General features: G+C 42.8%; 1 protein-coding gene across 1 annotated transcript in view; it reads left to right on the forward strand.

The window, feature by feature from the left end:
• The first annotated feature begins 1,963 nt into the window (after positions 1-1,963).
• LOC145407822 (uncharacterized) overlaps positions 1,964-24,459 on the forward strand; it is a 54,407-nt gene continuing 31,911 nt past the window's right edge. Inside the window, exon 1 of the mRNA XM_080278679.1 lies at positions 1,964-2,098. Coding sequence (XP_080134805.1) covers positions 1,964-2,098 — 135 coding nt within the window. The remainder of the gene's footprint in view (positions 2,099-24,459) is intronic.

Genomic DNA, 24,459 nt, shown 5'->3' on the forward strand with positions numbered 1-24,459 from the left:
CTAGGAAATGAGGATCTAGGAAATGAATGCGGACCTAGGTAATGAATGCGGACCTAGGAAATGAATGTGGACCCAGGAAATGAATAAGGACCTAGGAAATGAGGATCTAGGAAATGAATGATTAACTAGGAAATGAATAAGGACCAAGGAAATGAATGATTAACTAGGAAATGAATAAGGACCAAGGAAATGAATGAGAGCCTAGGAAATAACTGAATATCACCCTTTTCAGTAATAGACAGTGATAAAAGAAAGTGACCCTAGTTTATCAGTGACGAAAGTGAAGAGGCAAAACTGAGGTGAAAAATTCCAGAAAATGAGTGATGATAACCACGAAGCATTCTGGAACTTAAGACCCGTTCAAGAAGAGTGAGAATACTAGGAAGAAGGTGAGAATACCCGTTTGAGAAGGTGAGAATACCGGGAAGAAGGTGAGAATACCCGTTTAAGAAGGTGAGAATACCAGGAAGAAGGTGAGAATACCCGTTTGAGAAGGTGAGAATACCAGGAAGAAGGTGAGAATACCCGTTTGAGAAGGTGAGAATACCCGTTTAAGAAGGTGAGAATACCCTTTTGAGAAGGTGAGAATACCTGGAAGAAGGTGAGAATACCCGTTTAAGAAGGTGAGAATGCCAGGAAAATAATTATTGCTGATGCTACGCTATTATATTGAACTGTGGAACACAAAGAGTTCAGGAGATACTGGCGAGAGAGTGACGATAAACAGAGTGTAAGAGTTAAAGGCTAGAGTGACGAGAAACAGAGAGTAGGAGTGACAGTAAAAGTGACCAATATTGTGCAATGGCGCTGACCGTAATAAAACTTCCTTAACTCCTGAGTGAGTGTTATTAAATCGGGATGGAGACACCAAATCCTTCTTTACAAAAACTTTCATTCAAGCTGCCCAGTTTCGCCTGGAGGTAGCAAGATAAAAAGAAAAAAAAAAAAAAAGAAGGGAAAAGTAATCGTGCTGAAACGGTTTATGGAAATTGTAAATGTTTCCATACGAAGGGCTTTCTAAAACTTCATAAAAATCCTCTGGGGTAGAAATATAAGTTTTAAAAAGATGCCATCGAACTAAAACACGAAAAAACAAGCGATTGGACAAAGTGAAGGTGATGAGGGATATTGATGAGTGATGGCGACTATAATTCTTTCCCCTTTACTTGGGCCAGATTTTCGTCCTTCTGCAGCTTCTATCCCGTAGCTCATGGGCAGAATAAGACAATACTACAGCTCTACATCCTCTCTATTGGACTTCTTCGTGACTAGCATCATATTCTAGTGCTAATCTAATATCACAGCTCAGCATTCAGGATAGATGGCAATTTTAGACCAAGTTAGAATGGAAAGGGAATAGCGATGGGGATTACGTTATTGAGCAAAGCCTCTCACTGGCAATATTACAGAAAAAGAGCAAATGACCGGAACCTCGGGGTAATTACGCTGACGATGCCCTAATGACCGTAATTATAGATGATGAGTGGGACATTAGACTCAGAGGCTGTGAGAGATGGCTGGATGCTAAAAATATGGTGTGTGAACTTTGATGATTATTGAAACAACGTGACATGGAGTAAGGGATAGTAATAAATAATAATAATAATAATAATAATAATGGTAGCAACGGCGTCAGTGTGATTATTAAGTGGTGAACAAATAACATTATCAAATAAATGGAGGTGAACATGACACATACACTGCAGGAAATAATGACAATGATGATAATGATGAAGGTACGATGATAATGATGCTTCTGTTATTCTCATGGGTAAACCACAAAAAAAAATGTATAATGTTAATCACCAAGAGCTATGGACTCACTCTCAGCTGAATAAAATCGTCTGGCGTCATTGGAATCAGAAAAACTAGAATTGTGCCAGGCATGAAAGGGTTGGCGACTTGAAGCAATACTAAAGGCAACGGTAACAGTAAACAACGGCACAGCAACGGGAAATATTACATGAACAGCGACAGCATCAACAATCACAGCCCCAACAACGACAAGAGCACTTACACAGCTTCCTCGTCATCGAAATCATCAACAGGACTGACAGCCATGAACGACATAAACACCACAGGCTTTCAGGAGAGCATGGTGAGTACTAGACAGCAGTATACTTTCATAACACTAAATATATTATCGGTATTACAAAGCCATGCCATTTTTCACTCTTAATTCATCGTTCTCTGTGGAAGAACGGCAGTGTGGCCGTGATTCGATTTTCGTTTCATTTCAGTTAATTTTCCCTTCTAAGGTGAAGTGACTCTCCATTACGCTCATTTTATCCTTGGTGTTGTCTGCCTCACCACACACACACATTCACACACACACACACACACACACACACACACACACACACACAGACACACACACACACACACAGACACACAGACACAGACACACACACACACACACACACACACACACACACACACACACACACACACACACACAAAATCATCACCATCATCATTAATAGCTCTTGTAATCCATCCTCCAGCATGAGGAAGGGTTAGTTTTGGCTGTCACTCTCCTCCGAGAAGGTTCGATCCTGTAGTGGACCTGTTACGGTTAAGGAAGTTCCCTAACACCCTTTCCTTACCGATTAATTTTCGGATACGGCTGATTATTATCCTTTTCTACGTTGTTTATGGAGAGTATGATGGTATTGGAATGATTAAAGAAGAGGGCAGTGTGGAGTATTAAGCAGAATAAACCGCCTGGGAAGAGGTGTTAGGGAGTTTCCTTAACGAAAATACAGTTGTCACATATCTAGATCAAACTCAGCCAATTATACTCTGTGTAAAGTGGGGATGATAATGATAATGATTATTGTCATTCCTACTATTGTCCTAATTATGACCGTAGTGAGAAGCCATATTGTAGCAGCTGGTCATTATCATCATCATTATCAAGATTGTTACCACCACCACCACCACCACCACCACCACAATCATTATCATCATCATCATCATTGTTACCACCACCATCATCACCACCACAATCATCATCATCATCATCATTGTTACCACCACCACCACCACAACCATTATCATCATCATCATTAATGTTACCACCACCACCATCACCACTGCAATCGTCATCATCATCAACATCATCATCATCAACATCATCACTCATGTATACAGGATATTGTAGTGTACATACACTAAAAATAATTTGGCACCCACTGCTCTAAAAAATAACACGAACAGACATAACACATGGATGACATTAAAATAAAACATAGCAGTGGTGATCAGGATAAAGATACGGTGTAATTGCTGTGCGTGTGTAATGAATGCCGCTGCTTTACTACCACTACTGTTATCATCTACACGACAACTATAACCTTGGTGGTGTCAGGGGGTGTGATTACGTTGCATGAACAATCGTGACCTATGTAATTATCACTACGCTACACGGTGCTCGCCTGGGACTCCCTCACGTGGTGGCAATGATATAACAGGTCGGGTCAATTGCCTGGTTACACAAATGTCTCTCAGCTCCCTCCCTATCCCCCGAAAGGATGATGGTGGACTGCAGAAGGGCAATGTTTTAACGTGGAGTCATCGGGTTCACATTTTATTGTGGGGTCAAAACAATTAAAAAAAAAAACAGTAACAGCAAAAACAACGATAACAACACACAATTACACACACAACTTTCTGTCTGTCTGTCTGTCTTTCTCTTCTCTCTAAATTTTCTTCCCCTCTCCGTCTCTCTCTGTCTTTCCTCCTCCCTATCATCCTGTCTCTCTTTTCCTCTACCTTCACGCGTCTCACTCCCTCCGTCCTGTCTCCCTGCAGTTCTCTCTCTCTCTCTCTCTCTCTCTCTCTCTCAGACCTGTATCATGAGAGGTATAGCTTAATATCAAGGTAAACTAATTATCTTAGGCTCACAAGTGTACCTGATGTGGGTGCACGTGTGTGGGAGGAAGGTCAAGGAAGGATGGAGGAGGAGAAATTGTGTGTGTGTGTGTGTGTGTGTGTGTGTGTGTGAGAGAGAGAGAGAGAGAGAGAGAGAGAGAGAGAGAGAGAGAGAGAGAGAGAGAGAGAGAGAGGAGAGAGTAGGACAACTGTGGAGGCAAGGGAGGATGGAGTGGGGAGGGGAGGAGAGAGAATGGGGGAGGGAGGAGAGAGAGATGGATAATTATATGGGGAAGGAGGGAGGGAGGTGGAGGGAAGGTAGGGGGAAAAGGAAGGGGAAGGGAGGGAAGGGGAAGGGAGGGGAAGGGAGGAAGGTGAGAAGGAAAATTCTGAAGGTAGGGAAGGAGGGATGAAGGAAGACGAGGGGAGGAGGAGATGAAGGAGAAGGAGAGGGGAGAGAGATGGGTAAATGAGGAGGGAAGGAGGGAGGGGGGTAAGGGTGGAGGGGGGGAGTGAGAGGGAGGGAGAGGATGATGAGAGAGATTGTGTAGGAAAGGAGGGAGAGACGAGGGAGGAAAAGAGGAGTGAGTGAGAAGGAGGAAGGAGGAAGTAGTGAGTGAGAGAGAGAGAGAGAGAGAGAGAGAGAGAGAGAGAGAGAGGAGAGAAAGGTAACAGGAGGGAGGGAGAGATAAGTGAGGAGTGGAAGTGAAGAGGAGTGTGTTGGACTTCACTGAGTTAGCAATGTCATTTCTCTCCTTCCTCTGCCTTCCCCCTCCTCCTCCTCCTCCTCCTCCTCCTCTTCCTCCTCCTCCTCCTCCTTCTGTCCTTCACTCCCCTCTCCTTTCCTTCTCTTTCTTCCTCTCCCTCCTTTCTCCTCTCCTCCTACTTTCTCTTCTCCCCTCTCCTCTCCTCCCTTCCCTTTCTCTCTTCCTCTTTCATTTCCTTTCCTCTCTTTTTTTCTCTTTTCCGTCTTTTCTTCATCTTGCTTCCTTTCTTTACTCTTCTCGCTCTCTTTCTTCTTTTCTTCCTTTTCCTCTTTTTTCTCCCCTCTCTTTCTCCCCTCTCCCCTTTCCTTAATCTCCTCTTCTCCCAAATCCCTCCTTTTTCACTCCTCTCTCTCTCTCTCTCTCTCTCTCTCTCCATTCTCCCCTTCTCCTCTCTCTTCTCATCATCTCCCTATCTCTTACTTCCTCCTCTCCCTCTTCTCCTCTTCCCTCCCTTCTTCTCTTCTTCACCTCCCTCTTCCTTCCTCCTCCCCACTCACCTCTCCTTTTCATTCTCTCTTTCCCATGTCTCCCTCTTTTCTTTCCTTCATTTCCTTCCTGTTTCTTCCCTATGCCTTCCTTCCCATCCCTCCTATGACCTCCTTCCCTTCTCTTTCCTCCCTCCTTCCTCTCCTCCATATTTTCTTCCTCTCATTCCTTCCCTCCCTGATTCCTTTCTTTCTCTCTTCCTCCCTCCCTCCTTCCTCTCCTCCAAATTATCTTCCTCTCTCTTCCTTCCTCCCTCCTTCCTCCTCCATAATACCTTCTCCTCTCTTTCCTCCCTCCCTCCTTCCTCTCCTCCATATTTTCTTCCTCTCTTTCCTCCCCTTCTTCCTCCTCCACATCCTTCCCTTTCCTCCTCTCATGTGTCGAGGGTGGGGTCAATAACCTTAAAGTGGGCAGAGAAGAGGGGTGATGAAGATGCAACAGAGAGAGAGAGAGAGAGAGAGAGAGAGAGAGAGAGAGAGAGAGAGAGAGAGAGAGAGAGAGAGAGAGAGAGAGAGAGAGAGAGAGAGAGAGAGAGAGAGAGAGAGAGAGAGGATGGAAGGGAAGGAGAGGGAATTTGGCAGGCAAAGGAAGGAGGAAAAAGGAGAGGAGAGGGAGGGAAGAAGGAAAAGGTAAGAGGAGGGGAGGCATAGAAAGGGAGGGAATACAAAGGAGTACAAAGGAAAGGAAACAGCAACATATTTGGTGGTTCTTTCAGGGCTTTGAGAGAATACTATGGCTATCTAATTCTAGCAACAGAAGGAGAGGAGAAGGAGGGATGGGGAAGAGGGAAAAGGAGAGGTAAAGAAAGGAAGGAAGAGGAGAGAAGAGGGAGAGGGAAGAAGAGAGGTAGAGACAAGAACGTGGAGGGAAAAAGGAAAGGAAGAAGACGGAGCTACAGAAGTTTCCTCGTATAAGTCTTCCCGTGAACCCGGAATGTAGAGGACAGAAGGACGTGTATGTTGATGCGGGTACAGGCGGCAGAGGGCGGGTCGGGTTACGGAAGTCGAGACGAAAATATATCAGTAAATTTCCCCTCTGTGTTGTCTCTGTCCATCAGGGTTGTCATCATGAAGCGCATATTGTGTCTTCACCTCTTCCTTAACCCCTTCATTGCGTAACATCTCCAGTTCCATCCAATTAACACTTGTTTCCGTCAGTCGATTTTAAGCAAGATATGAAAAGCTTCCCGTCTTGTAGGAACACTTTCAAGGTGCGAGGAATTTCACCTATTTTCTGATGCCTTAATCCCATAGGGGTGGCCACAAACAAATCGCCTCCACGTCACCGTGTCCCCCGCCATTTCACTGCCCTGCTCCCAGTTCACATCCCACTCTCTCATATAACTCTCCATCCCTCCATCTCATCCTTGGCCTTCCCCTCCCTCTCTCCCCCTCCACTTCACTCACACTCTGTTTTAGTCTTGCCAAAAATTCTCCTAAAAAATTCTACAGGAACCCATGGGACACGACGGCAGGGGTAGGAAAAAAAAAAATGATCTACGAATGCATACGGGGCTGAAGAATCCTACATATTCTTACCCCATTATACGTGTGTCCTCAGCTTAGCACTGGTTTTAGTCCTCAGTGTTAAATCTAGTCCACAGTAACGTATCAGGGCATCGGAAATTCTAGTTATATATATTTTTGCATCTGTCCAACGATTTTTTTCATTATCGGAGTGGTTTATCGTTCTGTAAGGGAAAAATAGCAGGTGACTTTGAATCCATTAGCTCTCTCGTGGTCAGGATAACTCTAGCACTCTTTTCCGCCCAACGCCAGACGATTTTATTCAGATGTGTTCAGATGAGAGGGAGTCCTGTGAACCCGAGAGTGTTAATATCTTTTTTCTGTTTTAGCCAATTTGTGTGGTTATCTCCCGTCGGTCAGGTGTCTGCTGCATACCTGTCTATCTTCCAATTCCCTATTTATCTGTCCCATCGGATGCGTAGGAGACTGAGGCTAGACTATTCAGTTTTGATGTGAAAGGCGAGGGTGACCAGCCTCGTTCGCCCCTCGGTAGTGTTACATGAGCAATAAACCCCCGCCACCCTCGGATCTAAACCCTCTCTTTCTCTCTCTCTCTCTCTCTCTCTCACACACACACACACACACACACACACACACACACACACACACACACACACACACACACACACACACACACACACACACGTTACTAAATACATAATACGCACTTTCACGCAGGTATAAAAATTGTGACCGGATTCAAGAGGTTAAATGTTTCCGCCTTACCCCTCTCGTTAAGTCACATCTCTCTCTCTCTCTCTCTCTCTCACCTTTACGATAAGAGTGGTGGAGCTGACAGTCTTCCATCATCCCTGAACACATCCCACACCAGAGTGGCTGATAAAGTTTCTGAAAAGATGGGAGGCAAACTTTCACCCAGCCTATTGCCAGTGACTGATACGAATACCTTAGAGGCGGCAGGAGCTTTATATGGATTTATTTATTTATTTACTTATTTACGGGTAACCAAAACCACGATCGCGAGCCACACACGGTTTTGTCTCAGTGTGGCTCCCGGGATAGCACATGTACCCTTTCCTCCTGTCTAGCCAGCCTCGTAGTGTACAGAGGAAAGAATAGTCAGCATCCCCACCCCTCCCCACGCAGAGGAAAGCCTTGGGTCTGCAGTTTCCCATCACCTTTCGCTAACTTTCCCTTTGATCTCATCTTGAATTTACTCTCTGGAATTTATCTGATTAGTTAACCCCAAACTTTAACCTACAGCAGTTCAAGTCCAGCTGTTACAGATTTTTTTTACGAATGGAGGACGCCTGTAATCTGGTGCATGGAATTTTTTTGTTTTTTTTTTGTTTTTCCTTCCTCTGTTCCTCTTCTGTAAAAAACAAAAATAGAGTGAGTAGATTGTTCACTAGTTCACGGCTTTGTCTGCTGGGAGGGATTCAGATAACTGCTTTTGGGTGTGCCTGTTGAAGACGGACTGTCTATCAAGGAAGGGTTTGTCAAGGTATCTACTTCTTGTTGTAACTCTAATTTCTTTTTGTAGGAAGAACTTAAGTCGTGGTAAAATTAAACATCCTCATCTCCTCGTTCCTCCTGCAGAAAACACGTAACTTACGATAATTTTCCTCTCGTTACTAAGATTTGCTTTTTGCAGGAGGGAGAAACGATAAGGGAAGACTCTATACGCCCTTTCCCTGTCCTTCCTACTAAAACACAATGAATTTAAGGCAGGGAATCTGTCTTAAATATCCCTGACAATCTTACCCAAACTCCTTTTTTTTTTAGAGAGAGAGAGATACCTATATCTCTTTATTTTAACCTTACTGAGATCGATATATTGGCTCTAAGGTGTATTACAGGTGCTCAGTCAACACAGGTAACAGTACAATAAACCAGATTTGATTAGAGTCTACAGGAATGTCGTCGTGAATAATTAGGAAGGAATGACGTGCGCTAAGAGTACGAAAAATGCTAAATAAATATCGTTCTTTATTATCCTCCAAATGCTTACAATGGCTCTCAGGTCTCTCTCTCTCTCTTTCACTCTCTCTCTCTTTCTCTCTCTCTCTGTTTGTCTGTCTGTTCGTCTGTCTTTGTCTCTGTCTCTGTCTCTGTCTCTCTCTGGCCAGGGGGTTAGGCTAGTTCTGCACCCTTCGGAACTTCACTACGAGGACGTTTATTGTAGTTTATCCATATTATCTCCCTACATGGGAATGGTGGACCGTGGAAGTATGTCAGATTGGGACTGCAGTCCACTGGGTTCACGTTCAGACGAGCCTGGGATTACAATTGCAGCAGCGACAACAACAACAAAAAAAACAATATCACCACCACCACCACCACCACCACCACCACCACCACCACCACCACCACCACCAACAACAACAACAACTACTACTACTACTACTACTACTACTACTACTGTTACTGTTACTACTACTATTACTACTACCAGCTCAATGGAATTTTACTTAGGAGATTTTTGTTGAACCCCAAGAATATAATTTAGTCTTCCTTAACCCGTTCAGTGTGAAACATGAAACTCGTAAAAAAAAAAAAAAAATGAATGGAGCAAAAATGGACTGAAAAAAAAAAAAAAAGTGCTAAAGAGTATATATATATATTTTCAGCCCCACAGCAGCCTAGCCCAGGGACCCTACACTCACACAGGGTAATATAGGGGAGGATTTTCTTGCATTTTTTTTTTTAGCTGTCACGGGCTGTCCACCCCCACCTCTCTCTCTCTCTCTCTCTCTCTCTCTCTACTTCTGTCTGTCTGTCTGTCTGTCTGTCTGTCTACCTCTGCCTCTACTTCTGTCTGTCAGTCTGTCTCTGTCTGTCTGTCTGTCCTTCTGTCTGTCTGTGTCTGTGTCTGTCTACCTCTACCTCTACTTCTGTCCATCCGTCTGTGTCTGTCTGTCTGTCTGTTTCTCTCTCTCTCTCCCTCCCTCTCTGCCCACCCTGCCGTGTTGATCTCTCCCGGCAGAGGCCAAAGTTGAGACAAATGTAGGGCTGGACGAGGAATCCCAAAACCCACCTTCCACTTATTAAACTCTCCCGCCATTAATCTCTGCCACTGAAGCCTGTGGTCCTTCAATGATGTTTAAAATGAGATTAGAGTTTAATTTTAATATTAACTGGTTTTCAGAGTGTTAATTTGAAGAGAAAGAACATGATTTTTCTTTTTTCGTTCTTACAACTCTGGGTATAGAGTCAGTAATTTGTTCCCTTAATCCCAGCATTTCTCCTACATGCCCCACACTTTCACATTTCACCACTTCGGCGCTAATACGTGCTGTCTAGAATACACGCCAGGCTGTCTCACGTAGGACTGGTGTCAATGGTTTGCCGAGATGCATCTGTGATATACTGGTGATTCTCGTATGGAGTCTGCTGTAACGATATTTAAATCATCAAACTATTCCCGGGGTTTGAATTCACTTCTTTCCGGACAGCAGACGACTTCTATAACCACCTGACCACCACCTTGCACACACTGACGAATATAGCGTCATGCATGTTCCTGCAGCTGCCAATGCCATGACCAGACTCAACATTCTTAATATATTGGAGTCACCGGGTCCGCCGCCTCCCCGTCTTTTGTATCAGTTAATAAGAGATGGGGCAGAGAGTGAAGTGTTTACGCCAGAATATTCCTGGTAGTGAGGCCTTGGAGCTGTGACCTGTGTGGGTGACGTCGCCTCTCATTTTGTACAAGTGGGCCGGATACGACAGGTAATTGCTGTAGTGAAGAAGTTTGTAAGCGTGGGCCTGACGGCAATAATGACTGTTGTAGGGTTGTATACATCAAAACATTAGTCCTAAAAGGGAAACTAAGGCCCTAAATATTAATCGACATGTACAGGACGCCCACGGTTGTTGGATTTGATCAGACTGCTTCCCACAATATGCAATGCTGTTAACAATAGGAAAAAGGAGTCAGGTATCTTTTGACTTCAACACGCGTATCAAAAACTAACTTCAAGACTAAGTTCTTGCCTTCATCGTGATTTGGTTTTTGAGCAAACGTCTCGTAGCCTCTCTCATGAGCACACGTGCCAGCACAGACCTGCACAGGGCGGTAATAGCCAGTGCAATATCGCTGTGACATTGATGACCACTGTGGAAGCTGTGTAGTGTGGAGAGAGGACGAATACCAGAACCAGGCCTGAGCGGATGGTAAATCTGTGAATGTTATGGAGAAATATTTCATCTATCTATATTTATCTATCTATCTGTCTATCAATCAGTCAATCTATCTATCTATCTATCTGTCCATCCATCCATCCATCTATCTATCCATCTACCTATCTCTAGCTATCTATCCATCTGTCTATCTATCTATCCACCAACCTACCTACCTATCCATCTATCTCCCTATCTATCTCTCCATGTAAACCATCTCGATTAACCCCTTCGCTACTGGTACACCAAAGGATGTTATCCAGAGTAACGCGAAACGACACATTAAACCCAGGCACTCAAACAGACGGTAGTGGGTGGTGTAGCGGTGGAAAGACCAGACCAGCATAAAGGATGAAGCTGAGAGTGTACCAGAACCCAGCTGAACGGATACACTAGTCCCAGGAAAGCTGTGTATCGTGAGACCTAAAAAGACACAACTATACTCATTTTTTAAAATTTAAATTGAGGCGAAGATGCACTTGACAGGTTGGTGATGATTGGCTGAATGCAACATGTCCGAGTAACATTTACTAACCCAAATTTCCCCCTCAGATATATGTTGTTAATTAGTAATGCTAACGAGTAAAGAGATAATGAAGTAATGTTGCAATCAGCCAGTCATCACCAACGTGTCAAGTGCATCTTCGCCTCAATAAAAAACTGAGTATAGGCGTAGAATTCATTGCGTCTAAATAGTACTGATGCTGATTTTAGTCCTTATTAAAAAGGTGTAAGGTGGACTCAAAGCCGAATACGAGCGTCTGGTGGTAAGTAGCTCTCTCACGATCACCACAATTCTAGCACTCTATTCCTACTGACGTCAGACGATATAATCAGTGAAGAGGGAGCCACAGGAGCCTGAGAGTGTCAATATTGTCACCATTAACCCCCTTCGTAAGAACAACACAAACTTTCCATTCTTACTGACGCCTTTTTTTTGACGTGCGAAGGAGAGTTTACATATAGTTCAATGGCATAAAAAGCTGTTGCACTAAAGATGCTGGAAGAATTGTTGGCTAAAATAAAACCCATTTCTTTCTTGTTGGTTAAATTAAGAACCAGTTATTTCTTTCCATTCAGTGTGACTTAATGTTGGTTCTGTAGGGATGTCTTGAGTCGTCTTGTCAACTGGAGAAGAGAATCATGAGGCTTTGTAGCACCTCTTCTTAACTCCTGCAATTATATGACTCAATTTATATTATTCTTGTTTCATTCAGACGGTTTTACGTAATTTAGGGAGCGGAGTAAGGCTGTGAAGGAATTATTTCAGAATGCTTCCATCCCTTCACTACAACAGGCCTCTCCAAAGGTAAGAGAATCATCTGGAAGTACCAAGAATTCACTGGAAATTAAACCAAGAGAATATACCGAAAAATAATAAAAAGATACATCAAGCGGTAGCCCATAGTATTTTATTATTATTTTTTTAACGTGTCCGACTCTGGGCAAAGGCTTCAGAGCCTATTTCTCGGGGGCAGTGACCTATCCCAAGCTCCCAGTGGTCCTCCTACACCTCCACATGTCACCACTTCGGTGCTAACACCCACCATCCATATTGAATACATGCTAGGGCTGTCTCATACAGGATTGGTGTATTGGTATTAGCGAGGGTATTTTTACGACATGTCGGCGGGTCATGCTCTTCTAATCTTCATATATCTTTTTAAAAACGCAATGAGTAATACAATATAAATTCTCCTTGGTTCTTACGACTTATTTTTAAGCTCAGTAAAATCGTTGTCGCAAGTTCGAAGTACTGTAGTAACTCCGACCCTGTGATCCATACCGTAGCATGAAATATAAAATCTGAGAATCACATCTTTTAAGCCAACGAGAAGACAGTTCTTTTCTTGTAGATGTTGCCTTCACAATCCAACCTAACTTAACCTAACCTGTAACTGCCTAAAATCACCAGACTCACCTGGATTTACCTGAAGTAGCCAAACCTACCCTAATCTAGCCAAACTTAGCCACGCCTAACCTCACCTAACCCAACCTAGCGTAACATGACCAGTCCTAACCTAACCTAATGTAACCTAAACCATCCTAACCCAAGCGGACGCACCCATCAGTGGTCAACCGCAGCACAGGGTCATTTGGCAGTGGCTCCCAGAGTACAGTCGACTCTCTCTCTCTCTCTCTCTCTCTCTCTCAAGCGGCATAGTTTTGCACTGTTGACGTATACACAAGAATCCACTGCACTAAATCCTACACAGACACAGAATAATGGTGACCTAAACAGAATTCCTCTTGCCTCAAACTTGCAGCACTTGCACCATCAGTTTACTCAACATCTTCCTCCCTTCCATCTTCATATTCCGCCCCGTCTCTCTGCTTCCCTTCCTCTCACTCTGATTCTCTCTCTCTCTCTCTCTCTCTCTCTCTCTCTTGTTTTTCCTTTTCATTTTTCCTATTTCCTCTTCTCTATTTTGCTTTGACATTTCTCACTCTAACATCACATCTACTCCTCTTTTCATTTACTTCTTTCCCTCATTTTATAGCTCCTTCTTTTCTCCTTTCACTCTTCTCTCCCTCCCCTCTCCTTTACTCTTAGTCCCTCTTATATCTCCTCTTCTCTTCCTTCCAGCGTCTTCCCATCTTCCTCTTTTTAACCTAATCTGAATATAATCATCTATTGTTTCCTGTAATTTTACCGTATAAACACAAACGTCCCCCCGCCGTGCAAATTTATCCATATGGTCTCTTTCTCATGCATAATATTCTTCCCTCTCCCTGTCTTTCCTCTGTATGTCGTTTCTTCCCTCCCCTCCTTCGTTTCGACTCTCCATTCCTCCCTTCCTTTCTATTTTTATTCCCCCCCCTCTTCTCCATTGCTTTCCTTTCTTTACTTCTCCACTTCTTTGCTTCCTTCACTCTCTTCTTTCCTTCCCTACTTCGTTTCTCTTTATCATTTCGTCTCCTCTCAGCCTCTCCTTCTTTCCCTCTGACTGACTCTCTTTTCCCCTTTTCCTTCGTTTCCCCTTCTCGGTATCTCCCATTCTTTCCTTCTTACCATATTTCTTTTCCTCCTTCCCATATCCCTTTCCTCCCCCCCTCCCTCTCCCCTCCTTCCTGTCTCCTTCATCCACTCCTCTGTTCTTTCCGCTCGGGTCTGCCCTCTCTCTCTCTCTCTCTCTCTCATTTACATTTCACGAGAGGAAAAATAGTGGCTCTTTGTTTCTTATTGACGTTGGTTGTGGTCTTATCAACATATACTGCCAAGATTTCATTCTTTTTTTTTTTTAATTCAGAGCCAATTTGCCTAAAAAACTGCGCATGTACTGTTCTTACACTGCTTCTTAGATTATCGTTTAAGCTTTTGAAATGATATCGTAAACCTCAGAACATTTGATGACGGTATAGTAATCGTCAGTCGCAGCTAGACAAGAAAGCCATATCACTAAAAGCAAAATAAATGGCTGCAACAACACCAATCCTACGACTCACTTACACCTCGAAGACAAAATCCTGCCTGTTATATATCGGTATGAGACGCAGACAAATCCACGCTGCGACCACTGATGACACACAACACCCCTGTCCCTCTTACAGCCACACAGCACAAGACACAAAACAGTCACAATTATCACACCTTCTTCAGCAACATCTAACCTCCAGACATCTGTTTAGGCACGACACGTACCACAAGCCTACATTCAGAACTATTTAGGCTGTCCAAAAAACTCTCTGGGACTCAGACGTTGCTCAATATACTACTTTTCTTGATCTACACTGCTTCCATTCCCCTCCAAAGCCTTTTCCCTTTAACTGCTGCTTCAACACCCTCATCTCACCACCAGATACACACTAATGTATCCAGAAAGATTAAGTTCACCCTAATCTGAATAAAGCCGTCTGTAAATAATAAAAATACCCCCCGCGACATAGCCATCGTCATGTACAGTAATTGGAAGGCCAAAGGACGGTGCTACAAACTTCCTGCCACTCTATAACCCCGCCAACGATCTGAATCCCCGAGAGGCCGATTGAGGTATTTTTCCACAAGGTAATGCCACCAGGGACGCAGCCTGGTCATGTACCCTTAACCACTGCCCCCCAAGGACTTACTTTTTTGGTCTATTTTTGTGACCAACAGAGCAGCGCTGGCCAAACATTTGTGTGATGGGATCTACTTTTTTCTAAAATTACTCCGACACGGTTTACCAATTCAGCTTTATCCTTCACCCACTTAATCGAGAGAGAGAGAGAGAGAGAGAGAGAGAGAGAGAGAGAGAGAGAGAGAGAGAGTCTATCTATTTATCTACCCGGTATCTATCTATCTATCTATTTAATAATAATAAAGGCGAGTGTTTGTATGTTTGTTACCTATAAACTCGGCTCCCTTAGGGTCTACCCCCACATATGATACATATTCTGAATCACCATGATCTAGGCAGTGTTTTGGTATAGAATTTATTAGGATTAATTGTATGTTGAAAAGTTACGTTAGGTATATTAGCCGAAGGCCCAATCAGCACTCCGCAGGAGCTAGCCGAGAATATATATATATATATCTATATATATATATATATATATATATATATATATATATATATATATATATATATATATATAGAAGGAGCCTAACATTATGAGTCGTTCCCAGGAAATGAAAGTTGATGTTCTTTTTTTTCTCTTACTGTCACCTGGCAGACCACACACACACACACACACATACACACACACACACTCTCTCTCTCTCTCTCTCTCTCTCTCTCTGCCCACCCTGCCGTGTTGATCTCTCCCGGCAGAGGCTAAAGTTGAGACAAATGTGGCGCTGGACGAGAAATCCCAAAACCCACCTTCCACTTATTAAATTTTGCTGACATAAATCTCTGCCATTACAGCTTGTGGTTCTTCGGTGATCCACGTACCGCTGTGATCCGCTACGCCATACATGAGTGGATCGATCGCCAGTTCGTTCTTATTGCTGCTATTCTGTGATGGCGTTGAGCTTAATATTTACTTATTTTCGGTTCCGTACTTCACAGAGCGAATCATATCCCATCATTTTTTCAGGAAAGGATGTTTTTATGAATGTTTTTATGCCATACACCTTTACGTGTCACCACTTCGGCGCTGATACCCACCATCCATGGGTAAGGCTGTCTCATTCGGGGCTGGCGATATTTTACCAGCGAAGATGTTTGTGTGACACGTCGCTAGCTATTTTGGAAGATTAGGCAAAAGCCTATTTTAACGAAATCCATATCATCAAACTATTCTATGCTATATTCTGGGACTGAACCTGCGTCTCTTCGAATAGCAGCCGATTTCTGAATCACTCGAATACCGCTTCCCTCACACTGACGAATACAGCAGCGTGTGGGTATGTTGCCGCAGCTGTCATTGCCCTAACCTGACTATGTAAGGTCCCGTCCACACAAGCGGGCAATGCCTGACGGGCACTGCCCGCTGAGCGTATATCCCTCGCTTCTTTAGCAGTGTTACCAGATCGGGCAGTTTCTGACGGCCTTTGATCACTACCGGGACACTTGTTTTGTTGTCCACACGGCAAGCATTGCCTCAACAACGGGCAAGGGTGTTATAGATAGTTTGCCAGTGGTTTCCCTGCTTATGGCGTCATCTGTGCTCGTGCCCGCCAGCCACCTTCTAAATGTGTGAATTGGAATGTGATTTGGTATCAATGTTTTCCCGGCGGGCACTTCCCACTCGTGTGGACGGACCTTAAATGATCCACTGCGACAAATGAAAATGTTGGGAGGGAGACACAGGTTAGAGGTAGATTTTTCTTCTCTAACGTGTGGGAGGGAGAGAGACAGATTAGAGCTTGGATTTTTTTTCTCTAACGTTTCGGGCTACACAGAACCCATCTTGAGAGAGTTTGAATAAGAAGTGACAGAGTCGAGACATTTATACCAATGGAATTTCCCTCCCCCTTCACGTGTCCCAGCATATTAAACGCCTCCATTATGTACAGAAGAAATCTTTAAGAAGCTATGCTATCTGGTAGGCATGTTGTTAAAACTAAACAGGAAGGCAACTATGTTATTAAAAAGAAAGGAGATAATGCCAATGTTCAAGCAAACGATGACAACACAAGATATGCATGTGTCCTCAACTCAGCCAAAGCCTCGGTTATCAACAAGTACATACAGAAAGCAGGTCTTAGGATCGCAGCATGGTCAGGAGGGAAAATAGGAGAAAGCTAATAGTCACAACAAAAGCGAAAATAAGTAAAAATGAGAACAATGCAGCGTACAACATACCGTGCAGTGGCTGCTTGAAAACGTACATAAGGGAAACAGGACGAGGAATGGATACACGGATTGCAGAACACAAAGATGTAAGGTGTCACAGAGCACTAATTCCCAAGTTTTACGCATAGGCCAGAAAATCATTTGTAAAAGTAGGAAGGTGCTGCAGTCATTGAGATATATGTGGGTAAGTAAACGAGAAAATATTGGAAGTAGGTCATATATGTGTAAAAAAAAGTTACTAACCATAGCGAGGGATTTTTCAGTCTAGCAGGTATAATAGCACTACTGTCGCTATCAGGGGTGGGGTAGGACAAAGAAATTTTCCTAGAGGTACGTTAGAGAAAGTAATGTGTGCTCTAACCTGTCTCTCTCTCTCCCACCCAACATTTCCACCTGAGTAAGTATCCTAATATGTTGAAGTCACCGGGCCGGCGCCTCCCCTGCCTTTCATCCTAGTCAATTAATATGAAATGGGACAGAAAGTGAAGTGTTTACGGCCTGATTATTCCTGATAGTGAGGCTTCAGAGCAGCGACCTGTGTGGGTGACGCCGCCTCCCTGGCTCCTTATTCTTGTCAGTTTAGGTGGATTTTTAACATCTCCTCCTTTGCAGTTTACATTTTTGCAATCTGTAAGTTAATACTTTCTTGCATGTAATATATGTAACCTGTGGTGATCAATGAAAGGGATAAAATGAAAAGGCATAGTAAGATGTAGCAAGCAAAATAAATACCGAAGAAAGACGTGCTGGAAAGTCTATCAGATCGACGAGAATAAAATCTTAGTCTACAGGTGTCTTGCGTATATCATGTTCTAGAGCCGTATTTTTCAAAGCTTATAAAGGGTTCTACGCTGTTTCTTCACTCGTTTATTTCGCCTATTGCGCATTCATATTCCCTCTTACGCCATTTTTCTTTTTCCCTTACACACACCTTGCATTAATATAACAGTGGACTAACACAGCATACCCAGAAAGAAAAAATGGGAGGTGTGAGATTTTAGCAAGTCTCCTGACCCGGCGAGACTGCAACTCCTAGGCCAATATTCTCGTTTCGTTAACAGGCTTTCTAGAACCCCTTCCTTACCACTTGATTTCGCTCCATGAGGCTCGTTAATATTGCCGTCTGTGATACTTTTTGTCGACGTTAAAATGACAAACGTAAAGTAAAAGAGAAAACTGAGTAATATTAGTCCACCCTGAAGTATGGAAGTGTTAGTGGCTAGTACTTCTTGATGAAAATAATGTAAAACACAGATGTTATTAAGATTCACCACTTTCCTCTGTAGTTTCACTTTTTGCTCTGGATGAAATGAGTTTTGTTTTGCTTATTTTCCGCAAAAGTGAAATGGCATGTCGTGGCCTGTGAATCGCACCAAAGCCCTAATTCGCAAGTTTTGCATTGGATATCAGCGGTACCAGATATCACTTGACATTATCAGTCACACATCATCTCTCAGCGTTATTTCCGAACTGATTTTCATAATTTACGTGACAAATTCAATGTTTTTCAGGATGCCCAGTCAAAGTACTACCGCGGCAAGAAAAAAATAAATAAAAAAAAATTAAAAAAAAATCCTTATTAAAGATTCAGTGCTGAGACAGTTTTAAGAACACTTTTGACATTTCACATAAAAAATATTTGTGGATTTTGAGTTTCACAAGGTCTCAATAATTTTTCGCGGGGATTTCAAAAAGGTATAATTTATATTTGTAAATTCAATATATCCACAATATACGATTAAAGGCTGCCCAGATTTACACCTACTAGCCTGGGAAAAATTTTGCTTGTGTGTAAGTGTTCCTGCTCGCTCGCTTGAACACGTAAAATGAAGTATGGAACTTATATAGGTAAGGAAGAGGTATCACAGGGAATACTAAGCGGACGTGAAATAGCAGTGTTCAATGATCGATATATGGTTGTGTGTAGATGTGGCATAGAGGCTGTACTGAGGCTGGAATACTTTGAGGTATGAATTAAGGACTCTGCTCCAGGTAATTATTTAAAGAGATTTCTGTATACCTATCGACTGCCAAGCGTTGTTAATACTCTGAGATTCTTAGCTTCATATTCTCGACGGAGAGGAAGCTCACTAGAATTTTCTCCTCAGCGATTTATTTCTGGATATGACTGGTTAATATCGTTTTGCATGTTATCCATGCAGAGTATGGTGATATTAGGATGGTTTATGTAATGCGAAGACGGACAGTAAGGTGTAATAAACAAAATAAATCGCTTAGGAGAAGGTGCTAGGGAGCTTCCTCTACCAACGAGAATACGAGCCAGCGTAATGGGTGGCTGCGTTTACTGTCCACGAAGGGTATGGGAGGCCTTGCAGATGGGCGGCTTCCAGTTAGACCCCTCATCCTCTGGACATATTTTCTGCTTTATTTCTGCCCTCTCTACAGGCAACTTTATTCAACACAGGAGAGACTTTAGTGTCTTACTGATCATTTCGAAGCTGACTTTTCGAACTGGGGACGTAAATTCTAGCTTTCATAAACTCTTCACAGCCACACGTCTCCCCTAAACCGAAAGATAATCGTCTAGATGCAACGTAGATAAGAAAGAAATTTACTCCTACGTCGCGGTACTGAAGGGGTTAATCAGAGCAGGTGTAAAGAAACACACACACACACACACACACACACACACACACACACACACACACACACACACACACACACACACAAAATCGTGGGGGTGGGTGAAGTTAAAATCTTACCAGGATTTTATTGAGTACAGACACATCTCAGGGGACATGTCTGCAGTTGGATTCAAGAACGAACTTACGAACAAATCCCAGTCGTAACTAAGATATATTCTGGAGGATGGACAAGGGAATGAGAGAGGAGTGTCACCTATTTCGAGTACCATAGCCAAAAACAGATCTTGGTAACGAGAGGAAAGTTAGCGTTATTTTTTTCTGAATGATAAACAAGGAAAGGAGAGTGCTGAATTTTCTCGTGTCTCTAGTGCCTCCTGCCAAAAACAAATCTGAGTTACAATATGGACTCGACCGTGAATATGTCTATGAATCCTTCCTCCGTACTGTATGGACGTCACATTAATTTAAGTTACAAAGCTTGTGTATTTAACTAATATTAACACTGATATTAAGTCTGCTCTAGGCAGTGTTACTTCAGTGCTGAATACAAATGTGTGCCTGAGGTCAAAATACAAAATTAAATCTAAAGAAGGGGACGAAAGGATAGCTGGTTTAATATAATTCTTCCTCGTCGATGGTCGAGTGGTCAGAACGCTCCAGTGTGAGTGACAGTCTTGCCTAGGTTCCATCCCAAAGAGGTGACTGGAGGTTTATCGCCCTTGTAATGTCATGGAAGAAAGAAGGCTAGACATCTATCCTTATACGTAATATATAATGATAGCCTAGCCTCGGGTCCCTACACCTCAAAGGGTAGTATGGGACTGGTTGACAAAATGCGTATTCCTGTCGCTCGGTGTTGGTATACGCTGGCTAATCTCTTCACTCCCAGGACATCATTAATGGTTTATTTTGGCTGCCTCAAGATGATTTTCTCAGCTTCACACATTCTGAACTGGAAAGCTTTAATGTACAAGTAATTATCCACTACACTATTTTAGCTTTTCTTCAGGATGGGGTATAAAAGATCAGTCGAGTATTATTATTATTATTATCATTAATATTATTATTATTATTATTATTATTATTATTATTATTATTATTATTATTAGTAGTAGTAGCAGTAGTAGTAGAAGCCTCAGCAGTGTTACAATATCACGGGAGCGATTATTATGCTAAGCTAGTTTTGAAATTATGTTAATTTAGCCCAACATATGCCAAATGAAAAATTAAATTATGCTATCTATATGCTAACTGGCCCATTACTTTATTATACATTCCTTTCAATACACTAAATAAACACATTAATACAAAATACAGTATGTACCGGGTAAACAGTAGATGGTGGTTGGAAAGGTACAGTTACATCTAAAAGGAAGGATACACTATTCGTTTAGTACAATATACTTCTGTTGCTGGTGACATTTAGAACAACTGTATTTCCCTAACTGCCTGAGGAATTGCTGACTTTTGATTGCACCAGTCAGTAGGTGAAACGGTTCCACATCTCATCAGCAGTGGACAGTACAGTAGATAAAACAGGCAAGTGTATATCCCTACGTATGACCGGGGTTTTACATAATACAAATCATAAACAGAAAAGAATAACAGTAAACATCACAGAAAGTATTGCTGAGGTGCTCCTGGCATTTTATGGCTGTTAGGCTGCCACATCCTAGAGAAATACATTTGCCATTAAGAGAGCATAAGTTGTCATAATATCCCCAAAGCTCTACTGCACATCCAACAAGAGTGCGCTCCTTTTTTCCCAGATATAGGATACTCTATTGTGTGACACAAAGTGTTAGGAGAAATACACTAAGGTGGTCTGGCCATGTCGAGAGGATGAAGAGTGAGGCACTAAGAGAGAGTGTGTAAGGTCGAGGGAGGAGAGGGAGGGGGAGACCGAGAATGAGATGGAATGATGGAGTAGAGAGTATATGAGTATATGAGAGAGGAGGGTGTAAGTTGGGGTGGGGGGGAGGGCAGCGAAATGGCAGGCGACAGGGCGACATGGAAGCGATTTGTTTGTGGCCACCCCTTACAGGATTAAGATGTCTGGTTTTAGATAGACAGGCAGATGACTTACGATGCCACTCAGAGTGTACTAGTGTTCATTCGTTGATTTTACCATGGCTTCTCTTGGATCACATATTACACACTTCTCAATTTCATGTCCCTTCTGCTCATCAATTCATTTTTATATTTTTCTTGGTCTACTGTGCTTCTCTTTTCTTCACGTTAACCAGAAAAAAATCTTCTCTATCGAGCAATAGAGACTTGGGTGGCTTGCAGTGCTTTAGAACATCTAGAAATAGGGTTGGGTGTCGTGCACTAGGACTTATGATCAGTGGAGCGCACCGTCAGTTTTAGGGTTTTGTTTAGAGACTATTCTTCATCATTTACAATAGTGATCTCCAGTCATTGTCCGTTTTTTTCCCCTCCTCACTGATTCCAGAAATCTTGGAAGAAATACCTTTGGAATTTAAGCATATCGTTCTTCCAAGTATGTGTCATTAAACGGAAGTAGAAATATCTAGATCCAGTGACAAACTTGCAGATTTTCGCCATGTGGTCTACAATTAAGAAATATTTTAAACTATATTCTACACATTGCACGACTATGCTAGACTTAAACTAAATGATCCATTATCCTAGAATTAATGAGAGACACCAATTTATTATAAAACCAAATTCTGCAAAAAGAATAACATTATGCTAAATAGGGTGACACTGGGCCACAGGAACATCTAGGCGTGAACTAGGTGGACTGGAGGGTGAAATTGCCCTGTTCCTGCGATCCACCATCTGATACGGGACATTTGCATAGCCGGGCAGCGGAGTTACCTGGCCATTATCGATATTACACGCGTGAAGGTTTATCCGACCAGCACATGAGCTTCGTGAAAGGGTACCAGTAATAACGTCGTCAGGTTCCTATAAATCAGCCTTAATTAATCGAATGAATGTGTTTGAGTGGCTGAGTAAATTGGGAGTGTGTCGTCCTGTCTCGGCTACCTCCCTTTAACTGGGGGAAGCAGCCTAGGTATATAGATAGATAGAGACTTGTTCCGACCATGAGGGTATTAATAGTACCAGTATTAACACACTCCAGCTTCTGTACCCACTCGGCTGAATAAAATCGTCTGGCTTCAGCTGCAAAATAATGCTACAGTTATCTTCATCATAAGAGTCTCCAGTTTCAGTACATGAAATAAATTCGTGGGGAAGAAGGGATATGATACCCTTTAAAAATAATTGTCACCTTTTTATGACGTGTACGTTAACCTGGCGTGACGTAACGTAATGTAGTGTAACGTAATCAAGCCTAACAACGTAACACTACATCCCCTGCACGTGAGTCGAGTTAACCTAACTTTACCCGATCAAAGCAAATGTAAAGAGAACGTGGCCTCCCTCTACTGTTTGGTGTGCTATCCTAATCTAACCTACTTCAACCTAACTTCGCCTAACCCAACCTAACTTCGCCTAACCCAGCCTAACTTACCCTAGCCAGAGCTCCTCTATCAGCGGCGAACCGCAGTGTGGGAGCATTTGGCAGTGGATCCCAGAGTGTGGTTGACTATTACTACGCGTGGAGATTTTCCTTGCTCGCTCTCTCTCTCTCTCTCTCTCTCTTTCTTTCCAGTCACACAGTTTATTTTTATTGCTGTACACATCAGACGCCACAGATATAAATCATAAATAGTTTACATTAATATGTCAAAAATAAAATGGAACTTGTCTCAAAACTGTTGGACTTTTCATCATCAGTTTGCTCCATATCTTCCTCCCTTCCATCTTCATAGTCTGCTCTCTCTCTCTCTCTCTCTCTTTCTTCGATTCTCATTTCTCTTCCTTCCCATCTCCCTTCGTCTATGATTTATGATCCTGCTTCTCTTTTCCTCTTCTTCTCTCTCTCTCTCTCTCTCTCTCTCCTTGAATTTCCTTCATCTCTCCTTCCCTCTTTCTCTCTCTCCATCTCTCCCTCCTTCGACTTCCGCCAACTATCGTATGTCAGGCAGATGAAGGTTATGGTAGGGGGACCACTGCTCTTACGGACCTGCCTTCCTTCTCTCTGTCCTTCCTTCCTTCCTTCTCCTTCCTTCACTCCTTCACTCGTACCCCCCTTCCTTCCGCCCTACATTTCTTCCGTCTTACCTCTCTTCCTTTCCGCACTTCATTTCTGGTTTGCTTATGCCATCTTTCCTTTCTTCACTCCTACCTTCGTTCCTTCACTTTTTACATTCGTTCTTTCCTTCCCTCTTTCTGATCTCTTTCCCTCCTTCCTTTCTTCTTTCCTCCCTTCCTTCCCTCAGTTCACTCGTGCCTTCCATCCTTCAGTCCACTCGTTCCTTCCTTCCTTCCCTCCTACATTCCTTCATGCCTATATTCCTTCCTGTGTTCCATCCTTTAGTTACTCTTCATTTCTTTCTTCGTTCCAACTTCCTTCACTCCTTTTGTCTATCCTCCTTCATTCCTTCAGTTTCCTTCTTTCCATCCTTCCTTCACCCATTTTTTCCTTCTATCTTTCCATCCATCTTTCCTTCCCTCCTTCCTTCCATAGCTCTTTCTTACAAACCTCGCTTCCTTCACTCCTTTCCCCGTAAGCTTCCTACACGTTCCTTCTGGCCATGGCTTAAGTGCTTCATTCCCTTCTTCATTCCTAGGCTTCCTTCATTTCTTCACTCCTACTTTTATTTTTCCTTTCCTTTGGCATCCTCCCTCCCTCCTTCCTTCCTTCCTTCCTACAGTCCATTATTTTCCCCTTATTTTTAATTCCTTCATCCCTACTTTCCTTCACTCATTTGATTTGATCCTTTATTTACGTCTGTCA

This window comes from Coenobita brevimanus, chromosome 74 (assembly GCF_032717465.1).
Source record: "Coenobita brevimanus isolate Jiangsu-jjx chromosome 74, ASM3271746v2, whole genome shotgun sequence".
NCBI classification, from domain to species: Eukaryota; Metazoa; Arthropoda; class Malacostraca; order Decapoda; family Coenobitidae; genus Coenobita; species Coenobita brevimanus.